Genomic DNA, 25072 nt, shown 5'->3' with positions numbered 1-25072 from the left:
TTATACTGACCCCTGCTGGTCAGTAGATGCATTACACAATAAGACACAATAGACCGCTCAAACGTTTTCTGAGATGACCTTATTGTGAATGCCTTCGGTGGCATTAACATTTTGTATTTGGAGTGGTTTTATTATCCACTGTGGCAAAAGCTTCTACACTATATTGTTTAATTGACACGTAGCTGAAGTTCTGCATGCAGAGAACAAATATGACAAGCTTACACTTTATTATTCTATTCTCATTATATAATAAAAAGATAAAGTCTTCTATGTGTTACTCAAGTGCCTTTTCTATGTCTTATTGTAAGGACAGAGTTAAGTCTTAAATGTCTTCTCAGATTAGCAGGCTTCCAAATGCAGGCCTGCATAGGCCTATTGTAGACCTACGTATATCGTTACAATGATCTTTTAAAAAGTATAGGAAATAATTTGACACAAGAAAACAAGTACATTTTTCATATTTTTATTACTTAATTTGACAGTATAAATCAACCAGTGTGTGTGTGCCACAGTATGCTATTGCTTAACGTTCTCTGCTCAGGGATGTCCCCTAACAGGGGCGTAGCCAGAAGTCACAAAACAAGTGGGCACAAAAACCATGTGGGACTTGCCCTGTTACATGATGTATCCCATTATTATGCCTAAAACAATCAGTCAGTCAGACAATCAGACAATGGTGGCCTTTCGCCTGAATGGGTCTGATTGTGACGCGGGCGGTCCAAGGTATAGACTGATTAAAGACCAGTACAACCTGCGATGTACTTTCTTGTGTCTCCTTGACAACCGTTTCTCCAGCCAACCCTAAAAAAGAAAGTACATAGAACTAGTGAGCAACATTTAGTTAAGAAAAACGTGTCCAAAGTACAAACACTTTTTACTCTTGTTAGTTCCAAAACAAAGTTGTTCATGCTGAAATAAGACAGAAAAATGACGTGTGAAGAACAAATTTCTGTTGATCATGTTTGAAAGTTGTTGCCTACCAGGCATGAATTCCTTGCTCCCTGACAATTGTTTTGGCACATGTAATGGACCTCTGGAGGTTATACAGGTCTGGAAAAAGGGGAAAAAACATTCTGAGAAACTGATCACTAGTAAATGTTACAAACTGAAACAACATATCACAAACCAACACGTAGCATGACAATTTCACCCCAACTTTTATCCCCCTCCTTTTGTAAAGCAGCATCAGTATATAATTCATGTAGGCCTATATACCGGTACTTACGTTGGATACCTTAATACAATGTTTTACAAAATAATTTCAAATGATTTTGCTCTGACTCATGGGCTATACACCAATGCAAGTCTGCGGACAATAGTTCTTTGGTTCTCTATGAAAAGCAACTCAGCTTCTATTATTGATTATTTTCACAGAGAAAGAATTGTCTTATTTAAACTGGTCATTTGGCAGAAAACAAGATGTAATTGACATAGTGTTGTTCATTTGTAGGAGCAACTCACCAGTGCAGCGGACGCCACAGCCTCTGCCATTAAACTGGCTGTCGCTACACCAGTACCTGTTGTTGATCTGGAAGATGCCGTAGTCTGTGGAGCCGTCTGAGTTGGCACGGTTTACGGCCTCAGTGTCGTAGCTAGACTCACGAAATGCCAGACAGACCCCTAAAGATACATACAAGAATACAACAATGCTTATTCCTTGTGTCTACTCTGAAAAACGAAATAAAGGGAGCAAGCAAATCACTATCATTCTATGCACAGTAGAGTAGACAGATTCCTTGCAAAATACAAGCACTGTTTATGTCAAAGGTCAATTTTTTTTTGTCAATTTCTTCACAGGTACTGGTCATACAAAGGAATTGAAATTAGAATACATGACGACATAGACACAGATATGAACAACAGGACTGATATTAAGCATCAAAGATATTTCATCAGATTTTCATATTCAGATTTTCAGAGATATTAATCATATAAATTAACAAATCAGAAAGACATACATCCAGACAGGCTAGTGCCCACTCCATCCATCCCAGCAGCCTTCAGCTTCCTGGCCAGATCACAATTGTCCATCTTGTAGGCACTGGCTGCAGCCACCAGCAGCAGAAACACGAGAGCTCTCATGGTGCAGTCTGAGGAGTTGGTCTAAGCAACCTTATCTCTGCTGTGGAGCTGAGGGGACTATTTATACTGTTACTTTGGGGGGAGGAAGGGCTGTTATGTGGGGAGGGTGAGGGTGATAACTTTCATTTTCACATTGTCCTAAAACAGATCTACCTTTGTCCTTTCTGTCAAGTGTTCTGGTTTCATTCTGAAACTGAAAGATTAGTGTTGATAGCCTGGTCCTGACCATCCCATAATACTACCATTTCATGGTAGTGGAGCCAATCCTTTGGGCTTTAGGGGCTTTTACAGAATTAAATCTACAGAGAAGAATAAAACAGTAGACTCTAAAACATTTTGCATTTCAGGTATAAAATAGTATTGACATAAAACCTACATATTGCATTGTGTTAACCTTGTTATCATATTATTCAATTGCCGTTTGAGGTCCTAATATTCGTCCTTTATTTTTTCAGTTTTATTCTTTATTGGCCACATGCACGGCACACCAAAGCTGTTTTACTATTTTGAGGTACAGCGCTATTCATGGCCATTCCTTCGCATATTATTCTTTTTCATTAAGCGGGCTTGCCACGTCGCGTTTAGTTAAGCGGGCTTGCAGAGCAAGGCCCGATTCTAGTAATGTCTAAGTACAGTTTATGCTTGCTTGATTCTCTTGTGCAGGTCAGTAAAAATAGAAACCGCTTCTCCTCCTAGGCCTTTCGAGATAGAGACACCGTTCAAACACTAAAACGACTGGCTCGGCTTGGAGATTTCAAAAAATGCTTTGTGTGTCCATACCCCTTGTCGTTTTTTCGTTTTCGTCGATTTTGTGCAAGTTTGGGTCCCCATTGAAAACAATGGTAGAATGCTCATGAACCAAGGTTCCCCCACAACAGATCAGAGTATAGGAGGCTTTTTTGGTCATAAAACATCAACACTTTCACCTAGAAGTTTAGTTGACGCGTTGTTAGTGAGCTCTATGAGATGTCTCCAAACTCCAAACTCCAAACCCATTGCTTTTTAAATGGCAGGTGTGTAAAAACGGCAGGGCTGGCCCAATGGCTTTTCCCATTGACTCTTGAAGTGCCTTTCTGAAGAGGTCAGCACATCTTCCACAAGAGGTCAATTTGTGACTGAACAGTTTAACCTATAAACTTCATTCAAAGACTGTTAGAAAGATCATACGTATCTGTGACCAGGACATGTGCCATGTCTTTTTAGTTTTTTAACAACAGCAAGCTAAAGACCTAAAAACTGTTTTTGATTCTGCCCTCTGCCTTAAAGCACCATATTAACTGCCATACAGTCAATCAGAACAGGTGCTGCCAGGTGCTGCCACACACACCAAAAATAAAGTGTACATAGTCTGACACTCCTGGACTATGTACACTTTATTTTTGGTGTGTGTGTGTGTGTGTGTGTGTGTGGGTGTGTGTGTGTGAGTGTGTGTGGAGTGACACAGGGGGTGACTTGTGTTTAACCCCCCATCTCTTTTTCTAAGGAATACAATGGACATTGTACTAGGCAGAGAGACTATGGACACTCCTGGACACTTTATGGCCACCTTGTCTTGGCTACTATGTGCCACTTAGCTAAGGCACATGTGAACACTGTGGACACTTAACACTTTATATTTTTGGTGTGTGTGTGTGTGTGTGTGTGTGTGTGTGTGTGTGTGTGTGTGTGTGTGTGTGTGTGTGTGTGTGTGTGTGTGTGTGTGTGTGTGTGTGTGTGTGTGTGTGTGTGTGTGTGTGAGAGAGAGAGAGAGATGCCTTGGCAATAAGTATGCAACAGTGAGCTATATATGATTATTTTATGTGTAAATATGTGTGTTATGTCTTGTGGACAATGTCTTTATGTCTTTATTTATGTGTGTATGCTACTTGACACCTTAATTTCCCCCTGGGATCAATAAACGATACTCTACTCTCTACTCTCTCTAATAAAAGGTTCCATCTCAACTGTCACTTTCTCTCAACATTCTATTCTGCACTACAGTTCTAGAAGTCTACTGTTCATCAGCCAACTTAAAATAGCATGTATATCCCCAAAACGCGGAGCTACAACACTTTCAAGATGGCTGAATCCAAGATGGCTGAATTGTTTGGCCCATAACTTCTGACTGGGTGGATGGATTTTTCCCAGATTGTTTTTAGCGTTGTTTTCACAATAGTAGTTTGTTTTTAATTTATGTACAGACATCAAAAATGAAACTGCTCAGCTCCAAAAGGAAAGCCTGCTTCAAGCATTTTCTGTGAGAATGCAATCTAGTTGAATTCAGTTTTCATAATCTTATTTAAAAATTATTCCTGCAGATTGCCCCTGTTTCTCTGTTGCCATGGACTACAGAGACCAATAGTCATTCTGAAACCAAAACCAAAATGTTTTATATCAACACAATGCCAACAATCTGTTGTGTACTTTCCACTGTGGTCAGCTGCTTATAACATCAATAATCTGAAATCAACTTTCTCTTTCAGTTTCAGACATTAAAAACAATGCAATTCACACCTGTGGCTGTGTAGTGACTGTGTGTGTGTGTGTGTGTGTGTGTGTGTGTGTGTGTGTGTGTGTGTGTGTGTGTGTGTGTGTGTGTGTGTGTGTGTGTGTGTGTGTGTGTGTGTGTGTGTGTGTGTGTGTGTGTGTGCGCGCGCGCGCGTGTGTGCATGCATGCGTGCATGTGTGTATTACAAGTATTACTGTGACTGTGTTTCTGCGTGACATTACAAGTCTAACAGAGTAGGCGTTAAGGAGCAGGCCTTGGATATTTTTGGGCATTCAACTGCATAGTTAACTACATAACTGCACAAACTGTCTACATAAGAGAACCTGACTTTAACCCTAAAGAAGAAGTCTGATGGTTTCACAATTTATCACCTCATATCGTGTCTTGCTTGCTTGACATGAGACCCTATATACCAAGAGGAGCATATCGTCTCTTGCCAGGCAGTCGCTTTGGGCCCCAAGCCCTGACACGTTGAATAACAGCTCACACTTACTACAGTAATTTTGTTTCAAATTTCAAATTCATTGCACCAATTCTGCAATGTTCCCACAAAGGTTCCTTGTTTTATAGTAAACTGCTCATGAAAGCACCTTAAATTTATGATTATTTTTGTTTCAGTTTCTTTGTTACTACGGTTTGAAACCAAAACTAAAGCTAAGTGCTTTACATTATCAACATTATCAGTATTATATTGTCGCAAGTATGTTTAACAGCTAAACAGTAGCTTGCGTTATCAGTACTTTATCACTTTACAGTATGTGTATGAATCGTTCCAGGACGGCGAAGTCGGACGCGTTTTCTGACTTGGTCGTGGTTAAACAATTGTGTGCTATATATTCTTCCATTAATATTTCAGTCAAATATTTGTCATTCCGAGAATCCCAATTTCAACAAAAGTTTTTCTAAATAGAAATGATGATGGTTTTAATTCAGAATTAATAATTCAGAATTAAAAAGTTCATTCGAATTTAAGTTGATCTTTCATTTAATTCCGAATTAAGAAGTAGCTTAATTAAGCTTTATTCAGAATGAAATGGAGTTTATTAGGAATTAAAACCGTCATGTAAATTTAGCAAATGTCAGGTGGACTGGTCTTGGCCGAAATTGCCAGGCCTAATTCAGATGGTAACACTATGTGAATAACTGAAACAACCTGCATTTCCCTTTTCCTTTCCCTTTCTTCCATTTATATTGTACTGTTCATGGAAGCAAGTGAGCTTATAATCTATTTTGAGCAGCTTGTGTCTGTGCAGTTTGTCACTGTTCCAGGTCAAATGTTCATCCTGAAACCAAAAGCAAAAATACAGAATGCCTTCAGTTAGAACACTGACTCCCTTTCCCTTTCTCAGCAGTCAGCTGACTTAAAGTACAGAGGCCCAAAAACAAGTGGTGTGTAGCCGTGTAACGTGTGTGTGTGTGTGTGTGTGTGTGTGTGTGTGTGTGTGTGTGTGTGTGTGTGTGTGTGTGTGTGTGTGTGTGTGTGTGTGTGTGTGTGTGTGTGTGTGCGTGTGTGTGTGTGCGTGCGTGTGTGTGTGCGTCGTCCGTCGTGCGTGCATCGTGCGTGCGTCGTGCGTCGTGCGTCGTGTGTGTGTGTGTGTGCGTGTGCGTGTGCGTGTGTGCATTCCTACTTTATGTTTAGCCTGCTATAGTACCATGTTTTTAGACAAACATACAGTACATAATATTAATATTTATTACATACATAAAAAGTTCCATACAACACCAGTACATTTTGAAGTGTGGTGCCAGGCAGGGAGGTACATAAGGGAGGGGGGCTTTGATATGACTTTGTCATAAGGGCCCGGGACGGTCATAAGCTGTCAGTGACCCTGGTGTGGACATTCAGTAAAGAGGCATAGTAGGGTTTAGGGAAGGCCTCACAACCATAGGTGTCGATTTCAGGTTCGGAAAGTATAGTTAAAAACCAGCTCTGAATCAGTGACTACGTTTACATGATGTTTTTAATTCAGAATTAATAATTCAGAATTAAATGGTTCCGTTGAGTTTGCTTTGATCTTTCATTTAATTCCGAATTAAGAAGTGTTTACATGATATTTTCAAAGCGGAATTAAGCTTCATTCAGAATTAACTGGAGTTCATTCCGAATTAAATGTCTCATGTTAACGTAGCTAGTGACTCATATTTTGTACTCAAGACAAGTAAGACCAACTACTATACATGACGTCACCTGTGTTGTTGGAGGGGAACTGTGGAAGGGATTTTTTGTACATTTTGGACCCAGAATGGACACCTCTGCTCTGTGCTTACAGCTTGCGATATTTGTTCAAACCCCACTGAACATGAATGGTCCTGGTGCGGTTGGTTGATTTGGGACTAATTTCTGTCCCTTAACACAGGTTCTGGCCAGGCTCTGACTTGCATGCCGACCCCGCAGGGGTAAATGAACAGTTGTGTGATTGGCTTTAGTGCACTGTGCTTGTTAACAGGTTATGGCTTTTGAAAGCCTGCAGGATTTCATTCCATTTTAGTCTACATCATTAGTCTACATTTTAGTCTACTCAAAATCAGAATGGGTCTTACCCAGTTGTTATAAGCAAATGTGCAAATTCTGAATGCATAGAAAAAATGTCTTTATTACATAGCAATCACAAGCTATGTGCAATGGCAACAATCATAAAAACACATTCAACATGACAAAGCATGACATGACACATAATAAGATAAATCTTTAAAAAAAGCAATATGGCTCATTTTGGTAGTATCTAATAGAAATGAATAGGCCTAATATCCCATTATTTTGGGACAAGATTTCAGTAGGCCCACTGTCTTGTAATGTCTGAAATACACGTAACTAAATCTTATGGGATCACTCATGAAACTTTTCTTAATGACTGGTCTGGTGCCATACAGTACATCACCCATCAGGTACAATTCAAAGTGCAATTGACTCACATATAGTAAGTGCAAATTAAAAGATAAAATTGCATAGATCATACATGCCTTTAGTTAGCCAGGGCCTGTCATCTCGGAGCTTGGTACAGATGCTGGTGATGCCTTGTCACTGTAGACATCGCAAGCAAGTTAAACGTAAAAAGTAAGTTGCCCTGCCGCCTTAAGTTTGTAAGTTAACTCAACTTGAGGCTTCTATTTGTGTCAACACAGATATCAAAATCTCAAGCTAACTTACAAACTTAAGGCAGTAGGGCAACATACTATTTTGTGTTTAGCTGGCTTGCAATGTTTTACATCCTTCTACGTTTTTTGTGACACTTGTGACACAAATGTTAATTGAGAAAGTAGAATATACAGTAATGTCATATCAGGCCACCTAATAAACAGTAACAACATTGGTGTTGGACAACAGATTCATACACAGAGTAAACCCAGACCCTCGCATTATTTCATCAACAGGCAAAAACAGTCTAAGTCGGATGCTGTGGATGCTGCCGTAGTTGGCAAACTGTCATCTTACTCAAACGTTACTCAAACACATACAGTATTACATGGAAGTTTTCAACGAACAGTACAAATACAATGTACAATATATAAAAATACACCTGAGTCTATCAGATGTTAAGCATAAAAGGAAATGATTGCAAAAAACTTCTTTCTTTCTTTTGTCTATAAAAGGACATTTCTTTCATTTCAGCTCGATACCTGAGTCAAATAGAATTGGAACATACAGTATGGGGAAACATGCATTAAAAAATGAATGGATATTACTGTGCCGCAAAACAGTGAGCACGCATCCAGAATGTGATTTGTTGAAAAATGAGATGAGGGGTGGGCTAAGGGATGGGATACATTTTAGATGTAAAGCAATATCAGTGAGGTTACATTAAACCATGATTAAAACTTAAAACAGTTACTGTAGAAGATGTACAGGAGATATCAAAACCTCCCCCTACAAGTCAAACTCTGCATGCACTTGCTGTGGTGCTCACATCCAGGGAAAACAACAGTGGGGGACAAAGGGGTCAGCTGTCCCGGGCCCAGCCACTGTGTCCAGAGGGGGCCTAGCAATGGGTCCTTATTACATTGTATGTATTGGATGGGGGGCCCTTTCATATGGCTTTGTCCCAGCCAAAGTTCTCAGTGGTCCTGCTCATATCCATTACATGCGTGTCTCCTCCGGGGGCTTGCTCATATAGTCCTGTATGGCCTGGTGTAGAGGCACCCACTTACTGATGGAGGCCCGGATAGCCAGGATCCACCTGTAAAGGAGACACAGGGGAGGTCATAAATCCATGTCAGCCCAGTCAGCCCAGGGCAGCCAGTGTGTGTGTGTGTGTGTGTGTGTGTGTGTGTGTGTGTGTGTGTGTGTGTGTGTGTGTGTGTGTGTGTGTGTGTGTGTGTGTGTGTGTGTGTGTGTGTGTGTGTGTGTGTGTGTGTGTGTGTGCGCGTGTGCTTGTGTGTGCGCGCGCATGTGTGTGTGTGTGCGCGCATGTGTGTGTGCTGTTGCAAGTCTGTGTATGTTTTGTTTCTCTTTGTGTGTCTGTATGGCGATGTGCATGTACATACACAAGTGTGTCTCCTTGCATATTAATGCTTATGTTATGTGTATGTGCCCTAGCTTGGCACGTACACTTGTTTTTGTCTGATTTGGCATGTAAATATATTCATAGCATATGTTGTTGAGGTCAAGATCACATGGACATGCAGGCTGTACTGTCTGCTCGCCACTGACACTTGATAAACAATGTCCAGCCGCGTCTAGAGGGCTGAAAATAACCTGCAGCTAAAGGTCTCTCACAGCCCTCATACTGTCCGGCCAAACACACAATGAGTAGACAAGTGCAAAATTAGCAAAACATAAATGAATCGAAGTACAATTTTAGAAATGGGTACACGTCATTGCGCAATGTTATCAATGAGTAGACACGTCAAAGTGCAAATTTAGAAATGAGTAGACACATCAAAGTGCAAATTTAGCAATGAATGAACACATCAACACATCAATGAGCAATATAAGCAATGACTAGACATGTGCATATGCAATTGAGTAGTTGCCAAAGTACAGTAAGCAATGAGCAGGCTATAAATAAGGGATCAAAATTAGCCTTTCAAACCCAAATACTGAAATAGGCAAGTTATTTTCCTAGGGTTTTTGTTACCCCTATTGATAATGATATAATATTATATATATAATATATGATTTAATATTATGTCAGCATAAATCATTTGACCACAGCAACTTGCCTACGGCATCTGGGCCGTCAGCCAGTATCCTAGACCCAATGTAGACCTTGGGTCAAAATTATTGCTCATCCCTGCAGAGATTACAATTTTTCACCACCCTCCCGGAACTGTCCTGAAAATTGGGAACTCTCCCAAATCGTTCCGAAATTTACATATGAAGTGGTTAATGCAACTGTGTTGTATTGAAATATTGTTAATGGAATAGGCCTATCACTGACTGGAGGTCTACTGGTGCTTGGTTGCAGATGGTGCACAAGGACAGCAACCTGTTGGGGTCCAGTCATAATGAATACTTAGAATTTGGTGGTGGTAAGAATTTGTGAAAAAAAGGTAACATTTGTGAATGGGCAGCATGAATTCTGGAAATAAATCACATAAGTTGTGATAGGCCACCGCTCATTTGTTTAGAAGGTGTAGGATTCAGCTGAAATTTCTGTATAAAAAGGAGACAATCTGCACACTTCAGGTCTTTTTTGTGCGTAGAAGTTTTACTTGACTTGCACACTTTCGGTCCTTAGACCAGGTCAAGCAAAGCTTCTATGCACAAAAAAGGCCTCAAGTGTGCAGAAAATAAATCACTAAAAATATGAATGTGCACACCGTTTGTTCTCGGTGGGGTTGTCCGCACAGAAGTGTAATGTTTTGAACTCCTCGGAAGGCGGCTTCAGCTCGATGGTGGAACGCTTGGATCCCATTGGCTGCTCTCGCACATTGTAGCCTTGAAGGTAAACTCCTCCTGTGCAATCCACACAAAACAAGACAGACAAAAATAATGGCAGAAAAATTAAGTACAGATGGTAGAAGTGGAGGTGCTTTTTTCACAAAACAGAATTATGGATCTATTCTAGTCTGACCTTTTCTATTTCAGTATGATGGTGTAGACACAAGTGCAATAAATGAACACTATATTCTATTTTATTCTACATGGGATATTACCGGTTAAAGACACCAATTCTGACATATAAGCCAATTCTGACATAAAATTGACACTCTCTCACACACATTTTAGTCTATTCTATTCAATTCTAATCTATTCTATTCTAATCTAATCTATTCTAATCTATTCTATTCTATTCTATTCTATTCTATTCTTCCATTCTATTCTATTCTATTCTATTCTATTCTATTCTATTCTATTCTATTCTAATATACTGTACATTGGATATTACTGAGTAAAGACTCAAAAGCATAGTCTCACCCAGGGCAAAGGTGGAGCGGATGCTGGAGTACAGGTACAGGCATCCGTCCTTGAGGATGCAGTAGTTCTGCACCCAGACGTCCTTGGTGCGATCCAGCTGGTGCAGCAGACCTAGGCACTCGGGGGCCTTGACGGCCAGAGGGGGCAGGCTTGCATTGTGCCTGGTCACGTCCACCCACACGTGGTCCTGTCAAACACACAAGTGGAGAGGAGGCACGGTGCCAAGTTGCTCAGTCAGTGCCAAAGTACAGGATTTGTTGTTACTGCACCTGGGCAGAGACAGGATCACAGGTGATCATGATGTACTCTGATGTACTCTTGGCATTACAGCACATGTAGCCCTCGCCCTTTCATTCAGATAGGATTGCCGGCGATCCCATTCACCATTTGCTGAAAAGTCTTTTCTTAACTGCATCATAGCAACATTGCTATGACATTACCAATAGTCTTAAGTAATAGATTAAGACATGGTCATTATCATTTTGGTGACATTGAGGTTATAACAGAGGCTCTGTATGGAAGAGTTGACAGTATAAGCAAAGATTCTCTAAGTTCTAAAAACATACAATAGCATGGAATTTTTCACCAGAACCTGGCACTTTTGGTTGTCTATCCTCGAACATAATGCAGTATCAACCAAAGTCAAAGTCAAATTGGTTTATTTCATCATCTCTGGAAGCTCAACCAGCTTCCTAATGTATAAGGTGGTAATGCTATTACTGTATGTGTGTCCACTCTCCAGTGCTGTTTGTCATCCTCTTCCATCTCCATTCTGCTTATTGGCTCAATAGGACAGTCTGATTTATATATTTTAGGTCGCCTGTTGGTTGCAGCTCAGGTGTGAATTGATGACATTTAGTGACTGAGGTGCTGGTTACACGTATCTGGATATTTTAAAATGTGGATATTTTTTTATCTGTTTACGTATAAACATGACATTTGGATAAACATTTTAACTTCATTGTGACAGGTGCGTTTTAGCCCCAAAATAGGATATAAAAAATATTCGAAAACTCAATTTAGGTGTAAACAAGAGGCCAAAACTAATGCGTAAAAAATATCCTCATACGTGTAAACGGCTTCTTAGCATTTGGCGGATTGGTGGTGGATGGATGCTGCAGTCTACGACTGGAGAGGTCACCTGGGTGTTACTGTTTTTTTTTCATGTACAGCTGGTATGAATTGGAAAACAACTTAATAAAAAAACTGGCTCACATGTTTTGTTGCATGGTTGAAGCTGCTTTTGTAATTGTTTGGCCTGCTTTTAAGAGAGAGAATGAGGTTGATGCTAGTGTGCTAAAGCTTACCGGCGGTAAAGGCTGAACTGCTTCAGACATGGCTTCTACCCATCTGCAAAAACACAGAAGAAAAAAAAATTGTGTGATAAAAAAACATGAAAAGATGAACAATATCAGCACATTTGTATAGTACTGTACAGTATGTGTATGTATCAAGGCATGTGTGCATACAACGTGTGCGTGCACATATGCATAAATACTTGTATTTACTAATGTGTGTGTGCATTTGAGTATGCTACAACACATTTAAACTTGTAATGTATTATACTTGACTAATGTATCTCTGTAGCTTTGTTTGTTGTGCCTTAGTTGTTGGTATACCTCTGGGATACCTAGCTTCCTGTTTGAGCTAAAGACAACCTCACGGCAAGAGTGCTGACTAACAAATGTATTTTACACTGAAAATACACTATAAAAACTGGCAACCAGGATGGGATCAGTCTCAGCTTCAGTCTCATACTGTACCTCTTCATGTCCTGGTTGGATGTGGCACAGAAGTAGTAGACCCGCCCTCCGTTGGCAGGTGAGCACTTGAAAACAAAGGGCTTCCCGAGACTGCTGTCCGCTTCCACCTCCGCACCCTCCATCTTGAGTTTGGACAACGGTTGGCTCTTTCCCTCGTCCTGTAATTTTGTAGAATAAAAGGAAGGACAATTCAGCAAGTCAAGAAGTGAAGAGTAAATAGATTGATTGATTGAATGAATGAATGAATGAATGAATGAATGAACTAATTACCTTTTTGTATTGGTAATACAATAGTATTACAATAGTACAAACAGAACAAAATGACCAAACAAGCAAACATAAAAGACTGACTGACTAAATAGATGAATGAACAAACCATCCAACAAATAAACGAATAAACAAATGAATGAATCAATAACCTTCTTGTATCGGTAGTAGTACAAGCAGCAGTCGTGGCGTAGGACGAACCACCTCTTCCTCCAGCCCTTGATGAGGCTGGACTGGGTGCGCTTGTGCAGGTACCCGCGGCAGGCCGGCCTCGGGGTGTTGGGGCAGCGGCCAATATCAGATCCAATGATCAGCGTTAGCAGGTCTGGGCCTGGAGGGAGACAAACCAACAGCATTTTAGAATAAATAGCCTACTTGTATTACATTGTATGGATGATGAAACAGCAGCATTTTATAATCAATCTTAACATTTTCTCACAGTACACACATAACATTATTAGAAATTAGACACAATTATCCCGTTGCTTACAAAGGACGACATATTTGGGGGACGTAACAATCATTTAAATAAATACCAACTAAATTCGAACTTGGGGTCACTTGAAATTTCCCAAATGCCCGCGGCCCACCTCGGACCCAATGAACAATACAAAAGAAACAACACACCAGTCAACAGCAAAACACACAAATATAATTTATATTTTTACAAAATGTTTTCACAGCCCACTTGGAATACCTTTGCGGCCCACAGTTTGGGAACCACTGCTGTATATTATTAATGTAACGGGGGCAGTAAAGCCAAGTGCAACCCAGTAATTAGTAATCAAAGTGTCCTATGGCCATTACCTTTTAGACATTAAGGGGTGTGTAGATATGACCTTGAGATAGGACCTTGAGCATTTCTGGGAAGGCCACTGAGCATGCATTTAGTTAGAGCCTAACCTTGACTGGATTCTGAGGGCTACTTCAGCTATCTATAGAATGGTGAGTCAGTCTGACAGGCCTGTTTTGAATGGCCAGTGAGTGTCGGGAGGGTTGTAAGGCTAGTAAGCTACAGTAACCTACCTTGGCGAGCCAGGTCTGCCGCCTCGGAATGTGGAGCGTTGGTGACGTCTGTTCCATTCACCACCAGCACGTAATCTCCCACCAGAAGCCCCGCCTCCTCTGCTGCTCCATCTGTAACCATGACAATGCGATTCCACAGCATAAGATAAGATTCTAAAATTTGGATAGGGCTAAAATAAGATAATTAAGAGAAGATTAAAATGACTCATTGGTAATCATATGTACATAAATATACAGTAGTTTGTCAGAAACTACTGCATGTAGGAAATGGACAGCATGCAGGAAATGTTTTTGTTTGCAATGCTTTTGCTGCTGAATTTTACAATAAACTGACAAATTACATTATTTCTCATCACACATCATATATATCAGTGAACGTTATGATAAAACCCCCTGAATCCTTGAGCCAGCAGAAACACGTCAGCTTTAGTAACTAATGATGTGACTGACTAGTGTCCAAACGTCTCATTGGCATGGCCTTGCATAATTAGGAAACAATGACACATTCAGTCAGAGAGCCCTTACACTAATGCGAAATTATGACACATACAGTCCTTACGTCAATGAGGAGCAATGACACACACAGTAGGAGCTTGTCTACCACCTGTCACTTGGATCAGTCTGAGGGCACTGGGACAGGTAAGCTTATTGGCTCCCGGCATGACACAGTAATGAATGGCCTAAATAGGAGGACAAAATAAAGAGAACAGGACAGCACTCCAAGTTGTCTGTTTTATTGCCCGAGTGCTGTCCTGTTCTCTTCATTTTCATATAACTGAGGAATAAAGTACCCAGTAGCTTTTTACTTTACTTTGGTTGAGTTGAGCGTGTTACACCACTTAGTTTCTAAATAGGAGGATGTCATGACAAAAACGTAAGGGACCCACTTGTGTCCACCTCTGTGACGATGATTGGCTTGGAGAACTGTATCCTGAATCCCCAAGGGTATTCTCCAAACCCTTTGGTGATCTTCACCGTCCTTTCGCGAACTGCAGCACAAACACAAACACACAGACACAGACACAGACACAGACACACACTTGTAATAACAACCTCATATTAAAGTCTGCGTCACAAACAGGCAAGCAAACTAGGCAATTGCCTAGTGCCACTCTGGTAATAACTTGTTCTGTATTTGTATTTGAATTATATTTTTGAGTGTGGTAGCACCTCTCTAAATTTAGTGACTGAAAAGAACAATGATACTGCTGCCGAGATCTCTCTCGAGGTGGTATCTCCCCAACAATTAAAAAGTGAAGGGGCTGAGCACAGTCTATGAACTCTCATAGACGTGTATACATTTCATGCATTCATGTCAATAGAAACTACATTGTAAACAGGAAGTGACATCATGCGAATGGAGGAAGTGGGTGCCATACTGTTGACAGGCCGTGGCCGCTTGCTCAGAACGCGCGGGCTCTCAGCGGGACTGACGTCATCTCCACGATAAAGCCACGCCGCGCAGTGAAACGTCTCTGTGTAGAAGAGTCTGTCCTCAACATGCCTCACTGTCGTCTCAACCTCCCGAACGTCCTCGGAGAACATTGTGTCTGCATAGGACAACAACAAGATCAGATCATTAGCCATTTTTCACAAAATGAAGCTGAAATAAGTTATTTTCAAAACACCGTGCTCTCCCTGTTTGGTGGGTCTCTGAAGTACTGAGACAATGTAGGATATAGATCGCACTCAGGGTATGTTTTTCGGTAACGCTTTATAATAAGGTTCTTCTAATAAGCGTTTATAGTCACTAGTAAGCAGGTAGTAATACCCTTACAAGTGCCCAATAACATGCTTATTAACTTTGTTATCATGCTTGGGGTCAAATAGATGTTTCGGCTACAAGAGACTTCAAATAACTGATGAAGGCTCTTGTAGGTGAATCATCTGTCTGACCCCTGCAATGAATGTATAGATGAAAAAAGTAGAACCTAAGTGCAATCTATTCCACATTGTTTGAGAAAATGAAGCTGACACACAGAAAAGAATGAGCCATTAACAAATATATGAGAGAGAGAGAGAGAGAGAGAGAGAGAGAGAGAGAGAGAGAGAGAGAGAGAGAGAGAGAGAGAGAGAGAGAGAGAGAGAGAGACTCTTTATTAATCCCCAAAAGGAAAATTGAATCTAGTCATCCACACAACACATAACAACAAGGCAAGCCAAACAAATAAGAAATAAATAAGAAACAGTCCATCATAAAAACACATAAAGAATCACCACAACATTATAAAAAACACTAAAAAGTCACTCAGCAGCTGTTGTCACAAAAAGTCATCAAAAAGCAGAATAGGCATAGCAGGTGACAGTGTGATCTGAGGTGACAGGGGTTACAATATTCCACCTGACTCGGTACAGTGGGTACCTGTAAGGTGACATAGTGCCAGGTGAAACAATAGGACTTGTAATAAGTCCCCGGTTCTTTGAGTGAGATGAACGAGCCATTTCAATGGGAGTCACTCATTGGCTGACCACCTAGACGATTCTTACACTGTCTTCGTCTAGGTCATCAGCCAATGAGTGACTCCCATAGAGATGACGAATGAATGCAACGTAAAAGAACATAGTCCCCTACCTGACTCGTCTGTGATATTGCTGGCTATCGAGCTTCCTCCCGCTGAGCTCCTGTGTTTGCTCTCCTTAAAGAGCTTACGCCGTCTGGCCCAGTGGTCATGAGGCCCAGCCTCATCGGGATCCTTGTGAGACAGCATCTGCTTGATATCCGAGACTGTTGGGGAACATTTTTTTTTTAAGTGACGAGAAATGCCATCGTTTCACATGAAATCCAAAACCAGTCCCTGACTCTGCAGAACTAAAGATACTCCTTGGATCAGTGAAATGTCTTAAAGCTCAAATAAGTCGTCCAGTTGCTTACAGCTGAAGTCTTATTCAGCTAACATTACGTAGCTATCTGTACAGTAATATACTGCACATTTTCCCACCCACTTTTGCTGTGGATGGGATGGTTGTAGCTTTTGGGTCAATACTGTAGTTTGCTGCTCATTGGAAAAAAGTTGTGTAAAACAGTGTAAAAATCTTTTTAAAAATCTTTAAATAAAAAAAGCAATTTACAAAAATGACTACATTTTAGCTGAGAAAACCTACAATGCAAACTTCCATGACAAAAGTCTAAGTTCATTCAACATCAGGCAATATTGTATTTACACAGAAGAAAATTTCAAGTTGACTCAGCTTAAAATCAGAAAAGACGTTAAAAACATTACCCAATCACATTCAAAACATAACACAACGACCATACTCTTTCTGATGATACAGGACATGATTCCACAACCAACAGTCTAACCATACAATAAGTCAAACAACACCACTACATGGCCTACAAACTGAATAAACATAGACATTTCTTGCAATTGTTGCCTGAACATTTTTGATACAAGTGTGAACTGCAACGTTATAACATTACTTTGACATGGCAGACATTCTTTACATGTACTCATACAGTACATACTGCATGTCTGACGGCTGACCTGCATTCCAATCAGATTAGTGTCTGGCGCACTGGATAGATGACTATTGACTAGGTTTTAACTCTCCTCAGACATAGGCCTACCAGTGATTAGGCTGCTCTTACGCAGGCAGTTAAAGTATTAAAGCGGTCACCTAGACCACTTGTTGGTGCTTGAAGACACCAAGAAAAGCAAAAATACAAAGTATGTAGACCTTTCATGCAAATGGGATACTGTTTGCCGAAAAAGCTTCACCACATCATCATAACAACATTCTATGACATGACCACGCGTAACAGTGTGAAAATGGTCACTGCCATTTTGTTAAAAATAAGCTTGAAAAAGAGGGTCTGCATGAGCTGAAAGGGTTAAGCTCCAAGTTAGTTCCATTGATTATCATGAATGAATGAAAACGAATCCTCAGACACTTATTGAGGCATTTGCACAGCACAACCCTAGTCATTGTGCCTGCTCCAACTTACTTTTGGTGGTGCTGTGCCTTCTTGGAGATCCCGGCGCCAGCGCCTTGGCTTTGTGCGGGACTCGCAGGCTTCGTTTGGTTTTGCACTTGCCACGTTTCTCCAGCGCCCCCTGATCTTTCACCTCTGCCTCTTGAGACGACCTCAGCGAGTGGTTGGAGTCACTGTGCAGCTCGGTGGCTTCGCAGGGTAGCGGCGAGAGCGACTGGATGGAGATGCTCGACTGGGACACCAGAGTGGGCCTCAGAGCGGGGCTCAGTTGACCCGTCTCCACGGCAACGATGTTCTCTTCCATCTGCTCCACGTCCACTATCGGAAAAAGGGAGCAGCAGGCCTTGGGTGTTGACACTGTTGTGCTATTGATGTTATTGTTATTGTTGATGATGGTGGTGGTAGTGGTTGTGCTGTTGATGTCGTCGTTGTCGTTATGGCTGTTGACGTTGTTGTTGTTGATGGTAGTGGTGGTACTGGTGGGGGTGACTTCCTTGTTGATCTTCTCTGACGGACTGGGGTCTGGACAGTGACTGTGCAAAATCCTCTGCTCGCTTCCCACCCTCATGACTGTCGTGACGGACCCCTTTCGAGTCTTGGGCTGACCGTCAGAACCTGTGGATCCCTGGCGCGCTGCCTCCGCTTGTGAAGAAACATCTGCTTCCCTTGTGTGTTGTTGTGGCATGGCTTTGTCCACTTCACTCATCTTCCTTTGACCTTCCTTGTGGCTGCTGCTGTCGCAGTTGATGTCGCTCTCTCTGGAGGACCCAGGAGAAGGAGGGGTGATGTGGATGAAGTGGTCTCTAAACGAGACTGTCCTGGCCATGGACATGCCACCACCATCGGCAACGCTTTCCATGTCCCCCATCTCCTCATCGAACCCGCTCTCTGTGACTCTCTCATAGACCTGGCTGCCGGTTGCACCGTCCAGGCTGTTGGCCTCCTCAACCGCAGACAACTCCAGCTGCAGTGCCCTTTCGCTACTCGCAGTGTCTCTGTCCGAATCAAAGAGGGAAGTTCCTGCCGAACTGCAGGCGTAGAACTTCGGGGAGAACATGCTGTGTCTGCGCGCCGGGCTCGTTGCCAGTGCAGTGCTGGACTTGGAGTTCTTGCGGCTCTCTGGGAAAAGCGGAGAGAACGACGGGTCTTCGTCGAGGTAGAACCTCTCTGCTCGTTCCGTCTCGCGAGCCAGAGATTGCGTGAAGAACGGAGAGAGCGCTCCGGAGGAGAAGGATTCCCTACACATGGGCACCATGTCCTCATGGTTGTCGTCAGATTGGTTTAGCAATGCCGGGAGAGTCTTCCGCCGCTTCAGTGGTATGTTCAGGTAACCCGCAGGTGGCGTGTTGTTCTCCAGGATGGCGATGCTGTTGTTCCGGATGCAAGTCTTCCTCTTGTGTTTGTGTATGAAGCTTTTGGTGAAGCTCGATCTGCTCATGGGGGCGTCGGGCCACATGGAGAGGTCATCGGCCTCCATGCAGTCGGAGCCGTCGTCAGCATCATCATCATCCTCATCGTCATAGCTCCTGCCTCCCTCGGTAGATGGACAGCACAGGGACTCCCGCGCGCGGCTCGAGGCTCCATACGTCATCGCCGAGGCGCTCTCTTCCAGGTAATTTGCTTCATCGGGAGCACCTATGTGGAACATGCGTACATCCTGTGTGAGGTCATTCACATTATCATGGTGCACTCCTGGGTCAGCAAACTCCACGGGTGGCGGGATGTCTACTTGCGTGTCACTGGTGATGCTGTTGTCCTTCTGCAAACGGCAAAAATCAGACGGAGTCGAAAAGGTAGATGACTCATCGACCAGCGTGCAATCAGTGTCGTAGCGACGGAAATGGCCGTATCCATAGCAGCGGTCTTGGCAGCAGCTTTTGTAACAGTCTTCGCTGTAACACACAGGCGGCACGGAATCTGTCCGCATGTCCACCAGGCCCTCTCTACTCATCTCCACCACGCTGAACTCGTAGCTCACATTCTCAAAGGGCCTCTGTGTTCCATCATTGTCATCGTCCAGTCTGGTCATCTGGATGCAAGGGTGAGAAAAGCTGAAGCGTTCGTTGTTTGGGGTTTCAGAAGTAGGGCCAGCGGCAGAGGTGGAGTCTGTCGGCGCCCTCTGGAGGATAAAGGTGGTCTTGTAATCGGAATCGTCCACCCTCAGCACCTCGCTGATCTCGATCTTCATGTTCGCTTGGATGCCCTTCAACTTGGTGGTTGTCACGGCGATGGTGTTGTTGTTGCTGCCCAGCCCTGCCAGGCCAGTTCCTGACTCGTGTGACCTCTGAAGGACGATCTGGGACGTGTTCTTCTCCAAGTTCTCGATGGTCACTGAGGTGGTGATTCTCAGCCCTTGGTCTGACCTTTGACTTTGTGTTCTGGGGTCGTCTGTCGGGCTGCTCGCCTGACTGTCGCAGTTGCCCTGGAAGCAGGCGACCGTACTGTCCCGCCTGTTCTCCTCGCAGGGTGTTTCCGTCTCCTTCTCCTTCTCATCGTCCTCGGCGTCCGATTTGCTCAGGGAGTTCTCCTTGTGTAGGGAGTCTGCCTCGCCCTTCTCTGTGTGCTCGTCCATCAGAGAGCCATCATCGCGGGGCGTTTTCGTGTTCTTATGCAGGCTGTATGGACAGATACTCTCTAAAGAAGGGAGAAAAAGGAAATGATCAATGCTATGTCATGAAAACATTTTAAACAGTGTGTTTGTGTCATTCTTCATCATTTCTCGATTTGCATTTTTTTAAATATTTCCTCTGAACTAATCTGCCACTTTTAGGGATAATGACTTTGAATTTCTGAAAGTTATAGATTCCCAAAGGGACCAGCACCTTTAAAGGGGCGTGTATTAACACACTTGACATCAAAAATCACACTTTCATGTAGCCCTTTTCAAAGTCATTTAGAAGTCGGCCCTTTTTGTCCAATAAAACAAAATAGCTTCCAAGGCACAGCGATACTGCACAGTAAAGCATGTGCAGTAAATAGCCCTTGGCACGGCCCAGTCATAATCCCTCGGGGCTATGTGAAGGTCCATGCTCTGTCTGTTGGCAGTCGCTCAGGAGTGTGGCCCTGGCCAAACCATGAGGCGCTGCAGGCTGACTGATAACAGATTAGTGGTGTAATGATAATGCACCAATGGCCTGGGCTCGGGCGGCACACGGTAAACACACGGATAGACAAACAGGCAGAAAAGTTAGGCATTCAGGAGTATAATGTGTATGTTCTCAGCTGTACCTGGCTTCTGCAGCCACTTAAAAGTGTATGCCACTATTTTGGGGCTTAATACAGTTAAAATCGTTGGCCGGGGTTTATAAAGGTGGTAAAGTGTCTAGGGAGTATGTAGCTAAGCTAGTGAAAGTCAATGCATCACTGTAGCATGTAGCATGCTCTCTCTTTTAACTTGTCTTAAAGCAAGACAACGGCTTACATGAAAAATAAGACACTACCACCTTTATAAACCCTGGCCAACGATTTTAACTGTATTAAGCCCCAAAATAGTGGCATACCCCTTTAACAGATTAGCGGTGCAATCACAATGCAATGCAGCGACTTGGGATTGGATGGCACATGGGGGACCATGGTTTTAGAACACAGAAGGAGGAAGAGAACTTGCACACCAAGAGTTTGTGATGCAGGAAAGTGCATTAGCATCGTTTATCATCTTTCCTGCATCGGCAACTCTTGGTGTACGAGTTCTCTTCCTCCTCCTGTGTTCTACCATACCCCGAACCAACGCACCCACAAGGCATGGAGTAATTGGCGCGACACCCTTCCTGACCTACCGGCCCATGGTTTTACAAATAATATGGAATTCTATCCCCTACTGTCTGACTTTTGTGCCCATTGGCAGGAGTACTGATGAGCTAGGATGTACCCTACGTCTAATTCCTGTGCCTGTTCACAGCTGCACTGTCCCTGCCCTCTGCAGGTAATTTACAGATAAGTGTAATACGCCAATGGCTTCAGCTCGTAGTTCATGGAGGCCAGTGGTTTTACCAGAGACTGTTCATTATGAATCTTTGGTTTTACTAATAATAGGGAATTCTGTCCCCTATGTTTGAATGCTGTGGGATCTTCTTGGCTTGGTTGGCACTTGGGGGCGATGGAAATGATGGAAAAGTTACAAAAAAAGGCATTCAGAACTATTTTTTGATTTTGCAAATAAATGAGAATTATTCATCTGAATTCTGTACCCATTGAGAAGAGTATTGATGATCCAGGCAAACACTGTAATCTTTTCAGTTGCAGGTATTCAGCTCCTTGTGAGGATGCGAGAATTTGTGCCTTTTAGTACAGGCAGAATGAAATGTAGTGTCAAATCGAGTCATAGCACTGCTTCAAAAGTGCAATTCACTCATGAGGGGTGACCAAGATTGCTGATTGCGAGCTGGTCGTGATGTGAAATCCCTTGTCGTTACCCCGTGTACACAGCACAATGCGAGACTCATTGACATAGTAGGCCTACGATTGAGACAAAAATTGGCCCAGTTCCCAAAAAGTTGCAACTGACAAATCATGGCAAATCTTTGCCCAGCTTTAGGATGTTCACAGATGTAATGGCCCTCTGCTGCATAGGCGTAACCAAGGGTGGGCCTGGGCCCGCCCACTTGACATCCAAGCCCGCCCCATTCACACTTGACAGTCAACTGTTGCCTCATTTCACTATAATTAATGGCATAGCACTGAGCGATAATTAATTATTTTGTCAAAAGTTTGGTTCATCTTCTGTGATTTCTATGATTTCAATTTTAAAGTATCATTTTTGAGCGCGGTATTATAATATCTACCTACATGCTTTCAGGTTGGGCCCGTCCGATTTTTTCTGGGCCCACCTGTTTTATTATTTCTGCCTACGCCCCTGCTCTGCTGTTAAACAATAATGCCCTGGCCTCGACTCAGGTGGTCCATATAGGGCTGGGACACACAGGCAGATAGACAGACAAATAGCGGACGTGTGGAAAAGGCAATCTGAAATATTGTGTGGTTTTGCTAATAATATGGGCTTCTTTCCTCTATTTCTGACTTCCACGCTCATTGCCTCAATCTATGCCCCTCTGCAGAAAGTGTGGATGGAATAATGTATTGATAGCCTCGGCTCGGTTGCCACATCGGGGCCAGCAGACGGGCAGAAAGACAGGCAGACAACAGACAGACAGACAGCTGACATTCACACCGGTTGCCATTGGAGCTCTTCCTCAGGCAAACAGACAGACAAAGAAGCAGACAGACAAACAATACAGGCAGACAGTCACAGACCGACAGACAGACAGACAGGCAGGCAGTGAGGAAAGCATGCAGACAGACAGGCAGGCAGGCAGACAGACAGGCAGGGAGGCATGCAAGCAGACAGTCAGGTAGGCAGGCAGACAGACAGACATATAGGCAGGCAGGCAAGCAGGCAGGCAGACATACAGGCAGACAGACAGGCAGGCAAACAGGCAGGCAAGCAGGCAGGCAGACAGACACTCACGCTTGCTGCTACTGGAGCTCTTCCTCCTGCGGCTGTTTCTCCGGCGGCGCTTGCTCATCCTCTCCCTACTGCCCAGCACACTGCAGCCACGGCACTACAGAGGAACGAGACAGTGTTGTTGCCTGGACAATAGCATCAAGTGTTGAATGCTAATAATTGATTGCTGTGTTTTTTTGTTAATACAATAGTTATTCCTGATTGCTGTGTTTTGCTTAGGACTAGACCATGGTGAATCGCCATAGTTGTGCTTTAATGAAAATGGAAAATTAAAATGGAGGGATTAAAACAAATATAAATGTAGCCTATCAGTCTGCTTATGTGTGATACATGACAAGACTGTCTCTTTCCTCCCATGACTACAGTAGCCAAAGCAAAGCACTTTTGTCCAATGATGCATCCAATGACTGCATGAAGCTGCATGAAAAACCATGCAACAGCTGGAGAGCAAATGGAGACCACCATGACCACAAAGTCATGATACAAAATGCTTAACAGTTCATAAGAAATGTTATATGCATGACCTTTGGGTAAGTAACCAACGTTTGCTGGGTTTAATCTAAAACTGATCCAGTTTTCTACCACTGTGGAAAGGAAATCCATTAGGCCAATGCATGCAAACATCAGTTCAATGAGTCGTTATGACAAAGCAATCATACTCTGATATCACTTTCATCATTTACAAATTAATTATGACTAATAGTAAACTTTTCAAAATATCAAACATCTGCTGTTTTTTTATGCATGAAAACAATTCCTGGTCCAAACACTCAGTCAATTCACAGTACATAGTTCAAAAGTCTTTGTTGTTGGACTACTGTTCTGTTAAACCCCTCTAACACAGTGGTAAAAACCTGCATCGTATCTATACTATATTGTACGGCCAAACACTTGTGCCTGCCATGTCTGTCAACTATGCGAGCACGAGTTGTTTTCACAAACTGTGAGTCGCTTACAGTGCTTTGCATACAATTTCACTCATGACACTTTTGCACAGTGAGGTAAAATGACCAACTATTAACTCCATCAAACACCATCAAACCTGTCATTCACAGTGGCTCTTCAAGCATCCAGGACCACACCATTAACCCCCTTTACGTCCCAAACGTACCTTCAATATCCCTTCATGCCATCAAACCCCTTACATCACAAACACCAACCAAGCAAGTAGATCAAACAAGAACATACCACCACAACACTTACCCATCAAATGGCTTAGATGTTTTGCACAGTTTTATCCAGACTTTCTTCCTTTACATTTGGTTTGTCACCTACAGCAACCGTATGCAACGCATGCATCTATCAAGTCAGTGGAAGTCAAGTTGCTCTGAACGTGTTTGAGGACCTACAGTATGCCCTCCACTGTGCTCCACTTCTTACTGATGCTATTTCTACACTAAAGCCCATGTGAAGCTGCTTAATGCGCCTAATCCACCTGTGCAAGGCAGCGTGGGAGGGAGGGACGCCGCATCAGTCTAGCCCAGGTGCCTATTAGTCTATTCTGTGGCGGTGTAAGATGCAGTGCAGTGCTGGGTCATTAAACAATAATCTGATCATAACATGAAAAAAGAACACAAAAGAAAGCGTATATTAGATTAACACAAAAGAAGCTCATAATAGATTAAATTGCATACAGTGGAAAGCATCATTGGCCCAGCACAGGTGCCTGTTGCTCCTTCTGTGGTTGTGCAAA

The 25072-nt window shown here is 42.8% G+C and overlaps 2 protein-coding genes across 2 annotated transcripts; both read right to left on the bottom strand.

Moving 5' to 3' along the window:
* Window positions 1-447: 447 nt before the first annotated feature.
* Window positions 448-2116, bottom strand: LOC134458321 (lysozyme C II-like). Its single transcript, XM_063210556.1, has 4 exons — window positions 1959-2116; window positions 1462-1620; window positions 981-1050; window positions 448-801 (listed from the first exon to the last, which is right to left on the bottom strand). The coding sequence occupies exons 1-4, from the start codon at window positions 2080-2082 to the stop codon at window positions 735-737; spliced, it is 420 nt and encodes a 139-aa protein (XP_063066626.1). The 5' UTR covers window positions 2083-2116; the 3' UTR covers window positions 448-734.
* Window positions 2117-8645: 6529 nt separating this feature from the next.
* Window positions 8646-23440, bottom strand: pdzph1 (PDZ and pleckstrin homology domains 1). The gene is made up of 12 exons (XM_063209717.1): window positions 23383-23440; window positions 17931-20552; window positions 16557-16709; window positions 15364-15534; window positions 14872-14973; window positions 13985-14095; window positions 13111-13289; window positions 12692-12849; window positions 12236-12278; window positions 10929-11115; window positions 10331-10466; window positions 8646-8745 (listed from the first exon to the last, which is right to left on the bottom strand). The coding sequence occupies exons 1-12, from the start codon at window positions 23438-23440 to the stop codon at window positions 8646-8648; spliced, it is 4020 nt and encodes a 1339-aa protein (XP_063065787.1).
* Window positions 23441-25072: the final 1632 nt, after the last annotated feature.

The sequence above is a fragment of the Engraulis encrasicolus genome, chromosome 11, assembly GCF_034702125.1.
Source record: "Engraulis encrasicolus isolate BLACKSEA-1 chromosome 11, IST_EnEncr_1.0, whole genome shotgun sequence".
Lineage (NCBI taxonomy): Eukaryota > Metazoa > Chordata > Actinopteri > Clupeiformes > Engraulidae > Engraulis > Engraulis encrasicolus.
This window is presented reverse-complemented; position numbering and strand designations above follow the sequence as displayed.